Source organism: Sminthopsis crassicaudata, chromosome 1, assembly GCF_048593235.1.
Source record: "Sminthopsis crassicaudata isolate SCR6 chromosome 1, ASM4859323v1, whole genome shotgun sequence".
Taxonomy (NCBI): Eukaryota; Metazoa; Chordata; class Mammalia; order Dasyuromorphia; family Dasyuridae; genus Sminthopsis; species Sminthopsis crassicaudata.
The window spans coordinates 752726263-752743836 of NC_133617.1; the positions used below are offsets into that span (position 1 = coordinate 752726263).

Below are 17574 nucleotides of genomic sequence, written 5' to 3' on the forward strand. Positions count from 1 at the left end.
GGTCTGATTTCCAGGAGAGGAATACGGGGACCAGAACCATCCCCGTGGCCGCGAGAATCCCCAGGGAGGGTTCCCAAACTGCTCGAGCTCCCAGCCTGAAGCAGGTGACTGCACAGGCTGCCACGTGAGAAAGGGGAAAAGACTCGGGAAGGGATGCTCCTCCCCTCTGCCCAAGCACGTCGAGCCCCCACACTAGCGCTCCCCCTCCCCCCCTGTTGCTGCGCTCCCGGAGCCGATGCTGTTATGACCAAGTCAACAGGCTTAAGGGCCTTTTCTGGGCTCGGCTGCTCCGTCAAAGGGGCACGTGGCGGGTCTCAGGAGAGCTGGGAAATGGGGGGATGGCACAGAGCCCGGGGGCCGCTCCCTGCCCACCAGCTCCTCCATTTACCCGCTTTTTCCTGGGAATGGAGGCCATGGGGGCGAGGAGGACCTGGCCTTGTTGGGGGCAGCTTCGCTCCATTCAATGGGCCGTTCTAAGAGAACATTCTGGCCACTGTTCTGCTCACCTGGCGCTTTCCCGGCGGGACCTCGGGCCTCCTGCGGCCGCTCTCCTTCCCGGCTCCGGCCCTTTCCCTGCATGTCTCCCGTTTCCGTCCCTCCCTGCCCCCCCCCCCAGTTTCCAGATTCTTGCCCCAGTCCCTCACGTGCTTCTCCTGGAAGGGTCGGGAAGTGCCCACCGGCCCCAGACTTGGTTGGTGTCCCATTGCTGGGTCCCGCCCCCCATCCTCAGCCTGATTTGGGGCACTGACAGGGGGGAGGGGGAGAGGAGAGGGGATCAGGCCAGCCCCCTGCACCCCTCCGGAGGGGAAACGGCCCCACGTACTCCTGGGGGCGGGGAGTTAAGTACTCGGCCAGGCTTCCTCACTGGGGGGAGGGGGGCCTGGGTCTGCCTGCGGTGCCGGAGAACAGCATCCTCCGCCCCACGCCGCGGGACCCCCCCCATCCAGAAACAGCCTCCAAGTCCTGCTCTCTGTGCCCCCTCCTGGCCCGGCCACACCAGGCTTGTCCCTGCCCCAGTTTGGGCCCGGGATGCGGCTCTGAGGCCCCGCCTGTGATGTCAGAGGTCACTGGACAACTGGACGGTCCGTCGGCCACGCCCGTGGGACGGCCAGGGCCCTCTGGTGTAACTGAAGCCTCCTCCCGGCTTCTCCACTGCTTCAAATGACCCACATGGCCCTGCGAGCCCGCCCCCAGCATCACGTGCCACTTGCCTTCCAGAACCCTCTCTGGCCTTCCTCAAACCTCGTGCCCGAGGGACACATGAATTCTGCACAGCCCACGGGTATCCATGGCCACGCTAGATTCTGCACTACTCTACGGGCATCCCATGGTCAAAATGGCCTCCACATTACGGGCATCCCATGGTCAAAATGGCCTTCACACTACGGGCATCCCATGGTCAAAATGGCCTCCGCCCTACTCTACGGGCATCCCATGGTCAAAATGGCCTCCGCCCTACTCTACGGGCATCCCATGGTCAAAATGGCCTCCGCCCTACTCTACGGGCATCCCATGGTCAAAATGGCCTCCGCACTACTCTACGGGCAACCCATGGTCAAAATGGCCTCCACACTACGGGCATCCCATGGTCAAAATGGCCTCCGCCCTACTCTACGGGCATCCCATGGTCAAAATGGCCTCCGCACTACTCTACGGGCAACCCATGGTCAAAATGGCCTCCACACTACGGGCATCCCATGGTCAAAATGGCCTCCGCCCTACTCTACGGGCATCCCATGGTCAATATGGCCTCCGCCCGTGGCCACGCTGAGGCCTTGGCAGCGCAGTCCTGGCCTGTGGCAGCCGGGTCCTTCCGGGCCTTCTCTCTCCCAGAGCCGCCTCCTCTGCACACAAAGCAGCAGCAGCAGCAGGGAAATGGAGGGAGATTTCGGGGCCTCAGTTTCCCCATCTGTAAAACACGAGGGGAGGGCCGGGCGGCCCGCAGCCCTCCCTCATCCCTGGCAGCCCCCTTCAGGGTCCGTCCGCTGGCATCTGCCAGGCTCCGGGTTTTCCCCCATCCCGCGGCCCCTGCGTTCTGGCTCCGCGCCGGAAGGTGGCGCCGCCGCTCGCCCTCCGCCGGCCTTAACCCTTAGGAAGCTCGGGCCGGACCTCTCTCCGCCCCTCCCCTCTCTTCCTTCCTCGGGGCGGGGCGGGGCGGGGCGGGAGGCGCGGGGGCGGGGCCCGCCAGGTGCGCAGGCGCAGAGGCTCGCGGCCAGAGGCACTGGCGGCGCGCTGAGCGGTGCGGCTCAGTGTGGGCCGGCAGCGGCGGTTGGCGGGAGTCCCGCGAGAGCCGGAGCGGAGCGGGCGCGGGCCGGGACGCGGCCATGATCCCCCCGGAGGAGGCGGCGGCGGCGGCCGGGACCGGGGTCCCCCCAGAGCGGGCGCGGGGCCGGACGCGGGGCCTGCTGCGGGACATTCGCACCCCGGTGTGCCGGGAGCCCTTCCAGGAGCGCTACGGGCTGAGCCCGGGCCGCGAGCTGGGCAGGTGAGGAGGGGCCCGAGTGCGGCGGGATGAGGGGGGTCCGCCCCGGCCGGGGTGACGAGGCGCTCGGCCGGGGCTGGGCCCCTCGGGGGGCGTGGGGAGGGGGAGGGGAGGGGGCTGGAGGTGGGCCCCGGATGGATCCAGCGGCGCTCCCGGAGGTCCCGGGCTCCTGCCAGAACCCAGGGCTCCGGGCCCGCGGTGTCCCGCGCCTGCTGAAGCCCCGAGAAGCGGGACCCCCCCGGGTTTCCGCTTAGAGTTGTGCCTTTTGCACAACGTGGGGGAGAGCTTCGCCCTCCGCGTCCGAGTTCCGTCCGGGCTCCGGCTCGGGGCTTGTCCCCTGGGTCCCTCAGTCGGGTCAGCCCCCGGCCCGTCCTGCCACCCCCTCCCCTTTATCTCCCGGGAGACTCACAGGAAGGGCCTGGGGGGCGCTGGGTGAGGTTCCCTGCCCCCCCCTGTGGGGGACAGTTTGGGGACAGTCCCCGGGCGCCTCGGCTCGGAGAGGTTCCGGGCTCCGGGTGAAATGCCCGCGGTACCAGAGCCTGCCCAGCCTTGCCCTGGGGTGGTGGGGCACCACGCTGCCCGCCCCCCCCCCCCCGGCCGCGAAGCCACCCCCACAGTCTGGCCCCAACTCTTGTTTGCGGACCTGATGCTTCTCCCCTCCCTCTGAGAAGTTGGGAAAACTCCCGCTACAAACCCGCGGGGGGAGGGGGGTCAGTGCCCACCGTGATCCACCGTCTGCAGGTGACGGGCTCCCCATGGCGGGCTTCCTGCCGGGCGGCCAGCGCCGTGGGGCACGGACGGCTCTTCTCAAATGGCCATTAAGTGCCTGCAAGTGATGGGCTCTCCCCGGCCTCCCGCCCCGCCCTCCCAGAAAGTCCCCCAGTGCCGGAGCCCTCCAGGCTCGCGCCTGTGCTTAGTCCGTGCGCCGGGGCTGCTTGTGGGCTTCCCTGCGCTTGTCATCCCCCCCCCCCATCAGAACGCGAGCTTTGTCAGTACAGAAACTTGGGGTTTTGCCCCAGCACCTTGGCAGTGCCCTGCATACAGTAGTCATTTAATAAGTGCCCTGTGGTGAGCCTAAGGGGCCGGGCGGGGCTCCTTGGCGGTGGGTTTTCCGTGGGGTGGGGGAGGGGCGGGCCCCTGAGGAAAGCCGTGAGTTCCCCCAAAAAGAGGTTCAGAAGAAGTCCCGGAGCAGCTGGGTTAGACCCAAGGGCCTGGGGGGGGCACTAGCAAAGGAGCATCAGGAAAGCCCATACAGAGGGTGGCGCTGAGCTGTGCTTAAGGGGGGGCGGGGAGGAGGGGGCGGGGAGGTGCTGACCCTAAATGCGCGTTTTACCAGTGGAGTCACCTGCAGAACTGTGGGAGAGCAGAAGCGGAGGGCTCAGAAGTGGTCGCTGTTGGCCACAATAAGCATCAGCTGTGAGGGGACCTGGGGCCGGGAAGGCCTTGGGCTGGTGGCCTCTGGCGTAGACGGAGTTTGACATCATTATGGTTTAAAACTAAATATGCTTTTTTGGCTCCTATTTAAGAACATGGCATCTTAGCTAAAGCTGATTTATTTGACTCTGACTGTGACCCAGATCTGTAGCAAGGGAACGCCCGCCCATCCTCAGTCGGCACAGCGTCCTTTAGGCCGGCCTGACTGTGCTTCTTCTGATTTAATTCCAGAGGCAAATTTGCGGTGGTCAGGAAATGTGTCAGGAAAGACTCGGGGAAAGAATTTGCAGCAAAATTCATGAGGAAAAGAAGAAAAGGCCAAGAATGCCGGATGGAGATCGTCCACGAGATCGCGGTGCTGGAGCTGGCGCAGGGCAGCCAGCGGATCATCAACTTACACGAAGTCTACGAAACCTCCACCGAAATGATCTTAGTGCTGGAATAGTAAGTTTTCCTCCCGCGGTTCCAAGGGAACGTAGCTGCGCAGTGGCGGAGGAGCTAAGGGAGGGCGCCTTCGGCCACCCCCCGGCCGAGCATCCCGCCTCCTTCCCTCTCCCGCAGTGCGAGGGTCCTCCCGAGCTGAGTGATCGGCGGACCCACGAGGGACGCACTCATCTGGTCGGACGCTTTTTGTATGTCATTTCCTTCCAGGAAAACAATATCGTGTCCCTGCCTTTGTGCAGAGAGCACAGGGGAAAGGCTGACGGTGGGGGGAGGCAGGACCCCAAGATACAGAGCTCCCCTCTTGTCCCACGGCAGAGCATTTGCGTGTTTTGCCAAGAGGACGCTCGGAATTGGAAGCTAGAAGCAGGCTTGAGAAAGGGGGAGTCACACCCCGGGAGGCAGCGCCCCAGAATGGCCCTTAGGCCCACAGGGCCGGTCCGTCCCTGTACGTGACTGCCCTTTAGGGACTCGAAGGGCCATCACTTTAGCTCAGTGGTCCTCAAACTTTTTAAATAGGGGCCAGTTTACCGTCCCTCAGCCCATTTGCCATGACCCGGCGGGGCCCCGTAAACGTCCTCAGCCGCATCTGGCCGCGGGCCGTCGTTTGAGAACCTCCGCTTTAGCTTCCTTATGGGCCCTGGCCTGGAATCCGGGCCTCTGAAGGCCATGGGCCCCGGCTGGAGTCAGCTGCCCGGCCCTTCTGGGCAGCCCCAAACTGTTTGAGCTCTTGCCTGCGCAACGTGACATTTGTCCACTGTTGACAGCGGGTCCCTCGGCCTGTGGGATCCTTCTGGAGCCTGCCTCGGTCTTGGTGTGTGCAGAAGCCGCAAGCACAAATGCGGGCCCCTGGCAGCTCAGACAGTCCTGGGATGGAGACCCCCGGACTTAGCAGCCCCCATTCAGTGGCTTTTTTATGGAGGCCCTTTTCCCATTGGGGCGGCTTTTCAGAACGAGGGGAGGGAGCTGACGTGCACACGCCTCCAGATGGAAAGCGCTTGAGAAATGCCTCAGGGCCGTGGGAACTCTCTGAAAGGCGCCCCCCTGCCTGCGGTCAGGCTGTAAAAAAGCGCCCCAGAGCCTGGAACCCTGGAGCAGAGTCCGAGCCCCTCCCTCTGGTGCCGTCTCCAGATCTGTGCAAAGCGTCCATTTTCCTTTTAAAGAAGGGAGCCTACAGATCGGGGCGGCCCTGGGGAGGCCGAGGTTCAGGAAATTGTCTCAGAGGGAGCATTGCAGCGTCATCTTTCTTAGACTCTTAACTGAAATTCTTGCAGTTATTATTTAAATTCCTTTAATCTCCAGCCGAAATGTCTTTCCGTTATTGAATTCTTAGGTTCTTCCAGACTGCCCGGGGGTCCCACGCGTGCAGAAATGTGGCGGCCCTTGTCCTGGGAGCTGGACGTTGGGGTGGGGGGGGGTTGAGGGGGAAGGGAAGAGGTTTGGGCAAGGGTGTCCCCTCAGGGCTGTGCAGGGGCAGATGCCCGAGGCCCGCCGTCCATGTGGTGTGAAATGAGGCCCATGGCCTGCTTTTGTTGTTGGGTTTGGGTCACAAGGTGGTCACCTTGAGAACAGCCATTGTCACTGACTGAGTGGGGGGGGGGCCTCTGACCCCAGACTCATTGGTGCTCCCCCTCCCCTAAGCTTTCTTCTCATGGGGTCCTTGAGCCCTCCCTGATATCCTCTCAGCTTCCCAGGAGCCACGGACAAGACCAGGCGTCGGAGCCTGGCACCTTCCTCCCAGGCCTCTTTGGCCCCCTCTCCCACCCCCGCCTCCCTTTCCTTAAGACCTCCACTTGGAACTGAGCCTTCCAGAGCTTGTTTATTCCTCTTTCCTCTCCAGATTCACAGCTTGAGGGCAGGGGCTGGTTCCTTCTTTGGGTCCAGGGCCTGGCACCCAGTAGGTGCTTCAGACCGGCATTTGATGGACGTGTGGTGGAGAGCGGCAGGGGCTGTGTGGCAGCCATGCAAGGCAGGGCTTTGATGCGTCCTCATTTCCAGGGAAGACCCTTCCCCTTCTGCCTGGCTCTTTGTACGTGGCATTCTTCAAGAAAGACACATCTTTCCTTGAGCGCAGGGGGGCTCGCTCTGGTAGCGGGGGGTGGGGAGACGGTTGTTGGGAATGTGGAACTTTGTGGGGAAGGATCACGAATTAGCAAAGAGGCAATCACCGAGAGCGAGGAATCCAGCCCGTGTATTTTAGGAAATCTTAGGAAGATTTCTGAGAAAAAGGGACAGAAGAGATGAGCGGGAAACCCCCACGTCAGCTTGCTGAGGGGATCGTAGTTAAGCTTCAAGATGCATGGAAGTCTCAGGGGTTAGGGCAGCCAACAGCCTGCCTGATGAGGGCCCTCCTCTCCCCTCCTCGAGAGGCGTCATCGAGTATGGGGCCTCCACCTCAAAGGGGTTCATTGCAAATAAATCTGAATTTGAGAGGACAGCCTGCCCTCTTCCATTGACATGGTGCTTGATCCTTGGGAGGCCTGGCTGCACATCCAAGCTTCCCAGACAGCTCCGGAAGCGGCCCGGCTGTCCGGCGAGACCCCCAGGCCTCGGGCTGTTTGTATGACCACAGCAGCAGCTCCGGGCTTAGCATGGACAGGAGCCTGCTTCTGCTTGGGGGTGAGAATTGCCTTCAGATACAAAGTGTGACTAGAGAGAGGAGGGTTTGGGTCACAGTGTTTAAATCCTGTTAGTAGCAAATATGTCATTTTAGACTTATTAATGACCACAAATGCTAATCGGATGGTTGTAGCTTCCTTCTCCAAATAGAAGATATTTCTTAATGCAAGGAAATCTTTAAAAACCTAAATTATTATACTTTGTACTTTAAACCCCTTCCGAAATGCTAGTCTGATGGAGAGAGCCATCTGCATCCGGAGAGGACTGTGGGGACTGAGCGCGCACCACAACGGAGCATTTTCACCTTTGTTGTTGTTGTGTGCTTGGGGTTTTTTTTTCTTTCTCATTTTTTGTCCTTTTTGATTTTCTTGAGCCGTAGAATTGCGTGTGTTTAACCTGTATTGGATCACTTGGCGTCTAGGGGAGGGAGGGGGAAGTTGAAACACAAGGCTTTGTGAGGGTGAATGCCGAAAATGATCTTTGGCTGTTTTTTGAAAATTAAAAGCTATTATTCAAAAACCGTTAGTGACAATATCAAAACATTTGTGCCATCCCTGTGTGGCTCAAATGGGAAAACGCTCGTTTGGGATTAAAAACGGACAAATACTCTTTCCCCAGTGCTGCTGGAGGCGAAATCTTTGACCAGTGCGTAGCTGAGAGAGAAGAAGCCTTCAAGGAGAAAGACGTGCAGAGGCTCATGAGGCAGATTTTAGAAGGCGTCTCCTTTTTACACGCCCACAATGTGGTCCATCTGGATTTGAAGGTGAGGCTTCCTCCTCTGGCAGACGTCATGGAGATGTGGACGGGGGTGCTCCGTGCAGGCCCGGGGGCTCCCGTGGCCCCAGAGTCTCCTCGCCTCCAATTCCTTCCTCCTTCTCTTAGCCCTTCTCGGTCTGACTGACTTTCTCCTTTCATCCTCTCCCCAGAGTCAGAAGGACTGAGGTCCCCCAGCCAGCAGCCCCATCTCCCTCAGCCTCTGCAGCCGTTTGCTGTCTCTGACCGCCCCTCCCCCAGCCCAGCCCAGCCCTCTGACCAGGGGTCCCTCAGGACCCCATCCTCGAAGCCCCTTGTCCTTTCCCTCTCTCTTCCCTGGGCGTTTGCTGAGCTTTCCTGCCCAAACTCTGCTGACCTCGATCTGCCTTTGAGCCATCCTGACCCGAATGGTCAGTGGGCCCCAGAAACTCTTCTGCCCCAAACAGAATCCATCGGTGTTCCTGCCGACCCCACCCCCCCTTCTCCCCGCCATGGGCTTACAGCGGAGGAGTCCTCCTGGAGCCCCCTTCTCCCTCATGCATGTGGTGCCCAGCCTCCTCCGGCCCCATCTCCCCAGGAATCCCACCTTCCTGCCCCAGGGCAGGCCCTCCCCTCCCTTTCTCAAACGCTCCCCACTCCTCCCTTAGAAACTGAGCTGGAGGGAAGGAGCGGGGCTTCAGCCCGGCTTTGTGCCCCAGCGCTTAGGGCCGGGCAGATGCACGCGCACAGTCAGGGCTTCACAAATGCCTGTTGAGTGCCAGGAGCCTTCTAGGGTTCTGGAAGTAGCGAGGGCACGGGGGCCTAGCAGGGATGGCACTGCCTGGCTTGATGTGGCTGTGCAAAAGACCTGAAGGTCCACTGAGGGCGAAGCGGGACCCCCAGCTGGGGCCCTGAGGGACCCCCTCAGAGGGAGCTCGGGGAGTTGCCAGTGCCGGCCTTGGGCCCCGGCCAGGGCGCCGGGCAGATTCTGAGCTGTTGGAGAAGCTGTGGCTGAGGGGACTGAAGGGTTCTGAATTGGACTCTTACCTTTGCAATGTTTTGGGGGGTCTGCTCCTTCTAGCCCCAGAACGTCCTCCTGACAAGTGAGTCTCCTTTGGGGGACATCAAGATCGTAGATTTTGGCCTTTCCAGAATGATGGAGAGCAGTGAGGAGCTCAGAGAGATCATGGGCACCCCCGAATACGTGGGTGAGTGTTTGGTGGGGAGCAGGGCTCCCCCTTCATTCTAGAGGAGGGGGGCTGGAAGTGCTCTAAACCACCCCTACCCCCATTTCACATGAGAAAACAGCCAGAGAGGCAAACTAGCTGCTCAAGGTCATTCAGTCAGCATTGTTTAAGTGCCTACTGTGTGCTGGGAACTGTGCTTTGGGCAGAGGAAAGCAGGGGCTGGTGGCTGCCCTGGACAAGGCCCTGGTAGGAGGAAGCTCCAGGATGAGCAGAGGAAAGGCCTGGACTCCTCAGGGAGGGGCACACCCTAGGAGGGACACTTGAGGAATGGGGGGCCCGGACATGGAGGGCCTTGTTCATGGAGCGCCCTGACGCCCGGCTGGCCTTGGGAGGGGGGGGGTCAGAAGCAGCTCTTATGTTCGTGGGGGAGAGGGCATTATTGGGGAGAAATAGTGCAGGGACTGCGCCCCAGTGCCTGAAATCTTACTTTTTTCACCTGAAAGGGGTTTGGGGGTGAAGGTCCTGGCATTGGGGGAGTGTGAAGTCCTGGTGCTCTGTGTTCCCAGAGCTGGGGGGCGGGGAGCCCAGGAGGGCGGCCATGTGGCAGGGAGAGCCTCAGGGGGTCTTCAGGAGTGGGGGGCTGGCCGGTAGCCATGGTCCTCTTTAGGGGGACTCTCTTCCCTGGGGATGATTGGCCATTAGAAGCCCCGTTGCCTGCCTTCTGCTACCACAGAAGCTCTGCCAGGTTAACCACTCGGCGATCTGCCGACCCTCCAGCTTCCTGGGGGCCTGGACCCCCCCAAGGTCATTCAGCTGGAACCCCCAGCCAGGCTGTTTTCTGTTATCTTCCTGAGGATTTTCTCCTGACTTGGGGGGGGGGGGGGAGGAAATGGAAAGGCTTGAGGGCATCTCTAAGACACTTATTGGGCTTCCAAGTGGCTGCAGGTTGGGGGCTCACATTGCAGGGATCCCAGCAGGTTCCGCTGTCCCTCAGGTGACATTGGGGCCCCTTCTAAGGCCTCTCTTGGGGGGAAGCGAGGAGAAAGTGGGTGTCTGGTGTTCCTGAGTCCTTTGGGGGGGAACTCTGGGGAGAGGAACTCCCGCCGGGCTCTCTGCAGGGGTCTCATGGCCGTCCCGTAACCCAGTCTCCCACTGTCTCCGCAGCCCCCGAGATCCTCAGCTACGACCCGATCAGCACAGCAACAGACATGTGGTGAGCACGCGGGCGGGCGCTCGGGCCTCGGGGCCGTCCTCTGCGCGCCCTCGTTCTGACGGCGTCTCCCTCTGTGTTTTGCCTCAGGAGCATCGGGGTCCTGGCGTACGTCATGCTCACCGGCATATCCCCCTTCCTGGGGGACGACAAACAGGAAACGTTTCTGAACATCTCCCAGATGAACGTCAGCTACTCCGAGGAGGAGTTTGACGTGGTGTCCGAGGCGGCCGTGGACTTCATCAAAGCGCTGCTGGTGAAGAGACCCGAGTAAGTGCGTCCCGCCGGGGGTCTGCAGGACGTGGGAATCTTGGGGACGGGAGAGTTGGGGTCTCCCACTGAAAACTCGAGGAGCTTCTGAGCCTTTTTGGGGGGTGGGGGGTCACCTCCTCATAGTCTCAGAGGGATGATGGGTGCGAAAGGCCCTAGGAGTCCGCATTTGGGGACAAAAGCCCCTTTTTCTCCAGGCCTTGTCACCTGTGTCCCCCTAAGCCTGAGCGTGCTTTGTCTGATGCAGGGACCGGGCCACGGCCGAGGAGTGTCTGAGACATCCCTGGCTGACCCAGGGCAGCGGCCCTGAGCCCCCCTTGCGGCTCCTGAGCTTGCTGGAAGAGCCCAGCGACGCCCCGGAGGAGGCGGGGGGGCCCGAGCTGCCGGCCGGGGCCGAGAAGCCGGACGCGGAGGAGCTGGTGCTGGTGGCCTCCTACGTGCTGGGCCCGTGCCGCCAGTCCGAGGAGAAGAGGCAGCCCAAGGCCATCTCCAAGCGGTTCAGGTTCGAGGAGCCGCCGCTGCTGCAGGAGATGGCCGGCGAGTTCATCTACTAGGCGGGGCTGCGTGGGGAGCGCCCGCCCGTGAGCTCCGTGGGGGGCTGTGTCTGCACTTTGTTTTTAATACACGGGACTCAGGAGCATCGAGTGCCAATCCTCGCCAGGAGAACGGTGCCTTAGCCGAGTGCCCGGGAGGCCGTGGAGACTTGTAGGGTTTAGTTGAATTGAGAGGCAGAAGACCTCCTCTTGGTTCTTTTTCTAGGAATCAGAATGATAGCAAGGACTGTTTGGCAGTGGGAGGGGGGTCATTAATGAGAAGCCCCCCTTGGGTTTGTTCCTCCTCCTAGGAGGTGACTGGTTCGTCCGCTTGGGCCGCGGTCTTGCTCCCCTCCCCCAGACCTTTTCCTGAAAGCTAGAGTAGTGGGTTAGAAGATGTCACCTGGGGTCAGTGTGATCTGACCAGCAGGGGCCGTGGTCAGTGAGGAGACCCTGTGGTGTTCTGAGAAGGGGAAGATGTGAAAGGCTGCCCGGGGGGCCCACACATTTCTCGGAGGAAGCTCGTGACCTCCCAGCGGTTCTAGGATCTCCATTCTCTTTGCCTCTAGAAACCTTCCCGTTGTGTGTGGTGTCTGGAGAGGGAGCTTCCTCTGAAAACTTTTGTTCCCAGGTGATCCCAGTTATTTAAATTAAAATTGAATGTATATTTGGGTGAAAACCTGACGCTCCCTTCCTACAATGCAAGGCCAGTAAGACCCTGGCAGCAGAGTCACCCGGAGTCTGAGAGCCCCTGGGAACCCCGACGTTTATGATCCTTCTCAGCGTGAGGAACCTCAGTATTACTAGGAGCCTTCCCAGTGTTTTCTTTCCTTTTAATTTATTTTTAAAAATCTGTTCATTTGTCAGTTAGTAGCCTTAGAATTTGTTCAGTTGCAATTTGACTGAAGTGACAGGTGTACACACCTGGTCGGACCGATTCTCACTGTGTGAACCGAGTGACTTGACGGGCTCACAGCTTCCTATGATGGGCCAAACTCCCCGGAAGGGAGGCGGGCGGGCTCCACGCTCTCACCGTTAAAGGCCTGACTTCAGCTGGGAAATTCAAAAGTTACTATTAACAAAACACTAATAATGCTCGTGTGCAGATCACGGATTTCCCCGATTTGGGAAGTGCCTGTTCCCTCGGCGGTCGCAGGACGCGGAGGTCGTTCCGAGCTCGCCATTCCACTTGGGTTTCTGTTATTTAAGTCACTGAATTGCATTTAGTGAATTTGCTAAAAAACAAACAAAAAAACCTCTTTTAAGCTGGCTACTTCAAGATGGCTGCTTTGCAATTTGAAATGTTCTCTATTTTGGTAATTTTTGTGCCTTAAAGTTTGGGTTTTTGTAAGTATTTTTGAGTCATTCATAATTTGTATAAAGTTATTAAAGTTTATTGGTTTGTAAATTATAAACAGTATGGAAAGTCTTTATATAACAGGCCAATTAAAGTAAAATTTCTATTGCTTGATGGGAATCACTAACGAGTTTCTAAAGCGACTTGTAGTCATTTACCCTGCTCCCCACCCCCCATCTCACCGGTGGTGTTCTTGTGGTCGGTCCAACATTCAGGTTCCTGCTCCCACTTGGACCTGGGAGGCCCCTGCTTTTGCAGGTGTGAGGGCTGAGCTCCGGAGACAGCAGCACCTTGCGTGTCGGTCAGACTCCTGGTGGGGGCCTGCCCGGCAGCCCCTTAATTGGACCTTTCCGTCCCTGTTGAGAAGGAGATCCTTCCCACCCCGTCCTGGGCATTACTGCGGCTGCGCTCTTCAGGTCCTGAGCCCCCCACCCTCCTGCTGGTGCCTTTTCCTTCCATCCCCTCTTCCATCCCCTTCCTCCTTTGTAGGAGTCTTTCTAGGGCCGCCTTTGCCTTTTGGGCTTGTTCCTTGGTTGTTCAGGCCAGCTAGATTCCCCATGCAGGGAATTCTGGGACCTGTAAGCCCTGCCCCGGGCTCCCCCAGACCCTTCAAACTCACCCTGCACCTAGCCAAGCTTCATGGGTCCCCATCCCCCAGTCGTCTGTCAGTGCCCAGCAGAGACGGGCTGAGGGCTGCCGGGGCCAGTTATGGCCTCCCGGGGAACGGGCGCCCTTTGGGCTTGGACTGGTCTTTTCCCAGCCCCTTTTTGATGCGTTCTTCCCCTTAGTTGGGAAGATCTAAAGGAGCTTGAGCGAGACATCTGGTCAGGATGCGGCCTCAGACTTTATCCACTCACTGCCCTTGGAGTCCAAGAAATGTCTGGGTGACCCTGGCTCCGGAGGGGCCTACAAAGCGGACGGTCACCCAGGAGTCATTCCTCACCTTCAGCGGCCCCCTCTGGAGTCACGACCCCCCCCCCCCAAGAACGGACAAAGGAAAATGAAGGCAAGGAAGTTTGAGGGAGACGTGAGAAAGGGGGCTGAGCCCTGGGGCCGCCCAGGGCGTTCCAGGACAGCTTCACCCCGGTCTGCTGCCCCGCAGCAGATTCCTGACCACGTGCCCTGGGTGGAGTCTGCGTTCTGGCCACTCCCTGGTATCTGTTAGTAAACACGCGTTGCCACAGAAACAAATGTTGGATAAATGTTTTCCTTCCGAACACTTGCAAAGCAGCAGGTGTGTCTGGGGCCATTTAGGGGGGAGACCCAGGCACCCACAAGTGAGCCCGCCTTGCTCAGTTCCGCCTCCAAGCCTTTATCTTGACTCCTCTGCCTCAATAGTTAAATATCAGAAACAGGATTTTTACTGGGAAATAACTCAAAAAGAGGCCTGACCATCTTAAGGAAAGGGGGGGAGGGAAAAAAGATTACCGATTGTCAAGAAAATTCTCTTAAAGCAAAGCAGCCGGGCCCAGGAAGGAAGCTGTGCCCAGGGGAGGAGATGGACGGACCTGTGGAGTGGTGGGTTGTAGGAGGCGGCCCTGGCTGGTGAGGAAGGAGTACACGGGGCTCCCCAGGGCCGGGGGACTGAGGAGACCAAGCCCTCGGGCCGCGTCCATCCCAGCCCAGAAGTCTAATCTCTGAGAGCCCAGGCATGCGGCCTATGAGCAGGGCCCGCCCAGATTCCTCCTCGCCTGAAATCTGATAACGCCGCCGATAAGGAGGCCCTCGGTGGAAGGGAGAGGATTGTTCTGGTGGGTCTGTGGGGAAGAAAGGAGACCTGCAGTACTAAAGGTTAGCCAGGGTGAAGCAGGGGTCAAGAACACCCTGTGGGACAGGGAAGAGATGTGGATCTTGCAGGCTGTTGGCCCAGGGGAGAGCGTCCAGCAGCCCCCAAGGCAGGGGCTGTGCTGGGACCCCCCAGGGTAATGCGCTCTTTCCCAACGTCACGGACCCCTCCCCACTCAGTGCAGAGACGCCCTCCCTGGCTCACTCGTCCCACAGGCCCTTTCAGGGCGTCGCTAGCGAGCCGCACTGTGCCGCCAGCCAACAAGATGGCGGCCACCCAGGTGAGCAGGCCTCCCTAGGCGGGCCCGCTGTGCCAGTTACCCGCCTTGGGCCCGAGACACTCCCTACTGTCACTCATCTGGGTGACTCCCCAGGTCACTGGACCTGAAGGACGCTCCCCTGGACCGCCGCGTTCACTTGAGAGAATCATTTACTGGACTGCAGTTTGAGCCCCCAGCTTGTCCTTTGTCCAAGATTCATCACAAAGTTAACGAGCCCATGGGCACGGGCGCGGAAGTTGCCGGTATCCCTCGCAGTGCTATTGATTAAACACCCGCTGTAAGTTCAGACGCTGCAGCCGGGCCGTTTCTGTCCCGTTGGGCAGCAGCCACACACAGACATCGCCGAGACGTTTCCAAGGGGGCTCGCGGGGGGCGCGGGGTGAGGTCTTGCCTCCGAAGGAGCCAGGGACCCCGAGGGGAGCGTCCCCAGCATGGGGAAGGGGCCAGCAGGGAGCCGGAGGAGTCAGAAGTGGGGGCGGCTGGATAGCAGCTGGGGGGGCGTGGGATCGGCCGGGAACATCGCTGAAATTGTTGGGTTTTTCAGAGGAATCTTGTATCTCAGCAGGACCGCAGATGCTGCTTAGGGAGAGAGGTCAGGCCGGTTTGGGAATATCGGCCTGACGCGTGTGGAAGAAGGGAGACAAAGTGACAGCGTTCCGTCAGTTCGGTCCCCTCCGCCTGTTCCTGATCCGTCGGGGGTTTCTTGGCAGAGACTCGAGCTGGTCGGCCATTCCCTCCTCCAGCCCGGGCGGAAGTAGCTTGTTCCAGGGCCGGAAGGAGTGAGGTTTTGTAGGTGGCTCCCTGGCCGGGCGCGTCTCCTCAGAGCCCCCGGGGAACTGTTTCAGAGCCCTTCTCAGATAGTGCCTAAGCTCTGCTCCCCTTCCTTGTCAGGCCCCAGAGATCCTCCTCGTTTTCCCTGAGCCTGCCCCTCTTCCGTCTCAGTGTCCGCGCTATCCGTATCCCCCGTTTGCTTAGTCCTTTTCCTTCTGGGGGAGAGGACGATAAAGGGCGCTTCTGAACACTACGCACCGGCGTCCTGGGCCTTGGGGCCATGGGAAAGCTGAAAGGGCTGGGACCACGCTAACTGCCCCGAGAGGGGAGCACGGATTCCTGAGCTTGGCCCAGACGGGCTAGATTCCTAGCACAGCAGGGGGCAGGGCCAGCAGCCTGCGGGCTCAGCCCTCGGGCACCGGGCGGGGGCAGCGACCTGCGGGCTCAGCCCTCGGGCACCGGGCGGGGGCAGCGACCTGCGGGCTCAGCCCTCGGGCACCGGGCGGGGGCAGCGACCTGCGGGCTCACCTGAGCAGGGGCAGCACTTGGTAAATGCTTGTCGTTGGCTGAGCCAGGTGGTCCCGGGGTGCAGAGGGCCAGGGAGAAGCTCGGAGCAGAGCTGGGAGAAGCTCCAATGATGGCAAGTGGAAATGCGGCTCGGTGGCGCGGTCAGCAGCCTGGGACAGGGAGGAGTGGCCAGGACTGAGCTCAGGGGCCCAAGGGAAGAGCAGGACCTCGGCCGGAGCCTTTCGGGCTCCACGGGCCGCAGTCTTCGAGCTCGTGGGAGACGGGAGGAGACAGCGGGCCCAGGACCGAGCCTCGGAGGGCACCCGCAGTTGGGGGCCAGGGTTGTCCAGCTCTCAGTGCCACCCCTTCCCAGAAATGCATAAAACGACATCTCAAGATTACAAAGGAAGCAGTCGTGGAAATAAGAGTCCGGGAGCCGTCGCCAAGCACAGGTCGTAACAGCAGCAGCAACAGAAGCTTTTATCCCACTTTAAGATTTGCCAGGTGCTGGATGTGGGCGACCCAGTGACCCGCGCAGGCACTTGGGGACCCTGGGGACCCCCAGGCAGGAGATGCAGCCAGACTAGTCCCGCCCGCTCTGAACACTCCCACAACTCCAGGCGGGCCTCCAACTGCGCCCTGTTAAAATCCATGACCTCAGACTCCCCGATGGGCATCACCAGGCTGGCATGCAGCTCTGTGCCCTGATGTGGGGCCCTGCGGGGGGGTGTTTGGGAGGGGGGGTGGGAGAGACGCCCCGACAGGAAGGTCCCTGGCTGCCTCAGCACCGTCACCACCAGCCACAGTCCCCCGCCCCGCCAGGCCAGAGGACCATGGAATCGCGCTTCCTGTGGAAACTCCTGAGCCTGAGAAGGCAAATGCCTTTTCTAAGGAAGTAGGGACCCCTCAGGACTTGAATCCAGGACCTCTGCCCCCCAACCAGCACTCTCAACATGGTCCCCGCCTGCCCTGGCGTCACCGAACACTCAGAATACTTGGAAGGAGGAGAGAAGGGAGTCGCTGCTTTCAGTGAGGAATTCAATTCACTCCAACAGGCATTTATCAAGTACCTACTGTGTGCCACGCACTGTGTCAAGTGCATAAGCCTTCAGAGACGAGGAAAGTCACACAGCACTGGGACCCATGGCTTCAGGAATGGACGGCGTGGGGAGGAGGGCCCTGGGGCTGGGTCAGAGCCCTGTCTCGACAAGGTCTGAGTGTGAGACCCTCGGAGTGAGGGCCGAGGTGGGCGGCAGAGTCAGAAGCTGATCCGGACAAAGCTGCCCGGTGACGAGAGCCCCTGCCTTCCGAGGACACGTCCAGAGTGCTCGGAGCATCAAGCTTGCAGCAGAGAAACGGCCGGTTTTCTTATCCTTGTCAGTAATTACTACTGAAAAGCACACAATGTGTTTTATCATCCGATTTCTTCTCTTCTTCTTCCACTTCTTGTTAGTCTTGCTCTCCTCCTTCTGCTCCTTCTTCTCCTGCTCCTTCTTTTGCTCCTTCTGCTTCTTTTATTTTTTCTTCCTCTTTTTTCTTCTCCTTTTATTGCTCCTTCTGCTCTTCTATTTCTTTCTTTTTCTTCCTCCTTTTTCTTCTTCTGCTCCTGCTTCTTTTGTTTTCTTTCTCTTCTTCATCATCCTCATCTCCTCCTCCTCCTCCTCCTCCTCCTGGCGTTCCTGGGGGCGGAGAGCGCACCTGTGTGCAGGAGGAGAATGGGGACGCTTTCCAAGCCTGGAGCCCCTGGTATCGGCCGTCTCGATGGGCTTCCCCTTGGGCCACAGTGAATCACTGGGCACGTGAGGAGTTCCCACGCGTGCCATGGAAGAGGCCTGGCCGAGCAAAGCCTGATCTGCTGCTACTGCACAAAGGGGCATCTCCTGAGTCCCTCCCCAGCATCCAGGCAACTCCACCTGATCCCCGGAAATGTCCTCCCACAGAGAGTCCTCCCAGAGAGTCCTCCCA

At 59.9% G+C, this 17574-nt stretch overlaps 1 protein-coding gene across 1 annotated transcript; it reads left to right on the top strand.

The window, feature by feature from the left end:
- The first annotated feature begins 2210 nt into the window (after nt 1–2210).
- Nucleotides 2211–12375, top strand: STK17A (serine/threonine kinase 17a). The gene is made up of 7 exons (XM_074284519.1): nt 2211–2485; nt 4148–4360; nt 7595–7739; nt 8790–8916; nt 10060–10108; nt 10196–10375; nt 10623–12375. Exons 1-7 carry the CDS (start codon nt 2325–2327, stop codon nt 10927–10929), a joined length of 1182 nt encoding a protein of 393 aa, XP_074140620.1. The 5' UTR covers nt 2211–2324; the 3' UTR covers nt 10930–12375.
- Nucleotides 12376–17574: the final 5199 nt, after the last annotated feature.

What these genes read in the sequence shown, in the direction of transcription:
- STK17A (XM_074284519.1), top strand. Translation starts at nt 2,325, where the DNA reads ATGATCCCCCCGGAGGAGGCGGCGGCGGCGGCCGGGACCGGGGTCCCC. An exon ending in ATGATCTTAGTGCTGGAATA is followed by an intron (nt 4,361 to 7,594) that starts GTAAGTTTTCCT and finishes CTCTTTCCCCAG; the next exon opens with TGCTGCTGGAGGCGAAATCT. An exon ending in AGCACAGCAACAGACATGTG is followed by an intron (nt 10,109 to 10,195) that starts GTGAGCACGCGG and finishes GTTTTGCCTCAG; the next exon opens with GAGCATCGGGGTCCTGGCGT.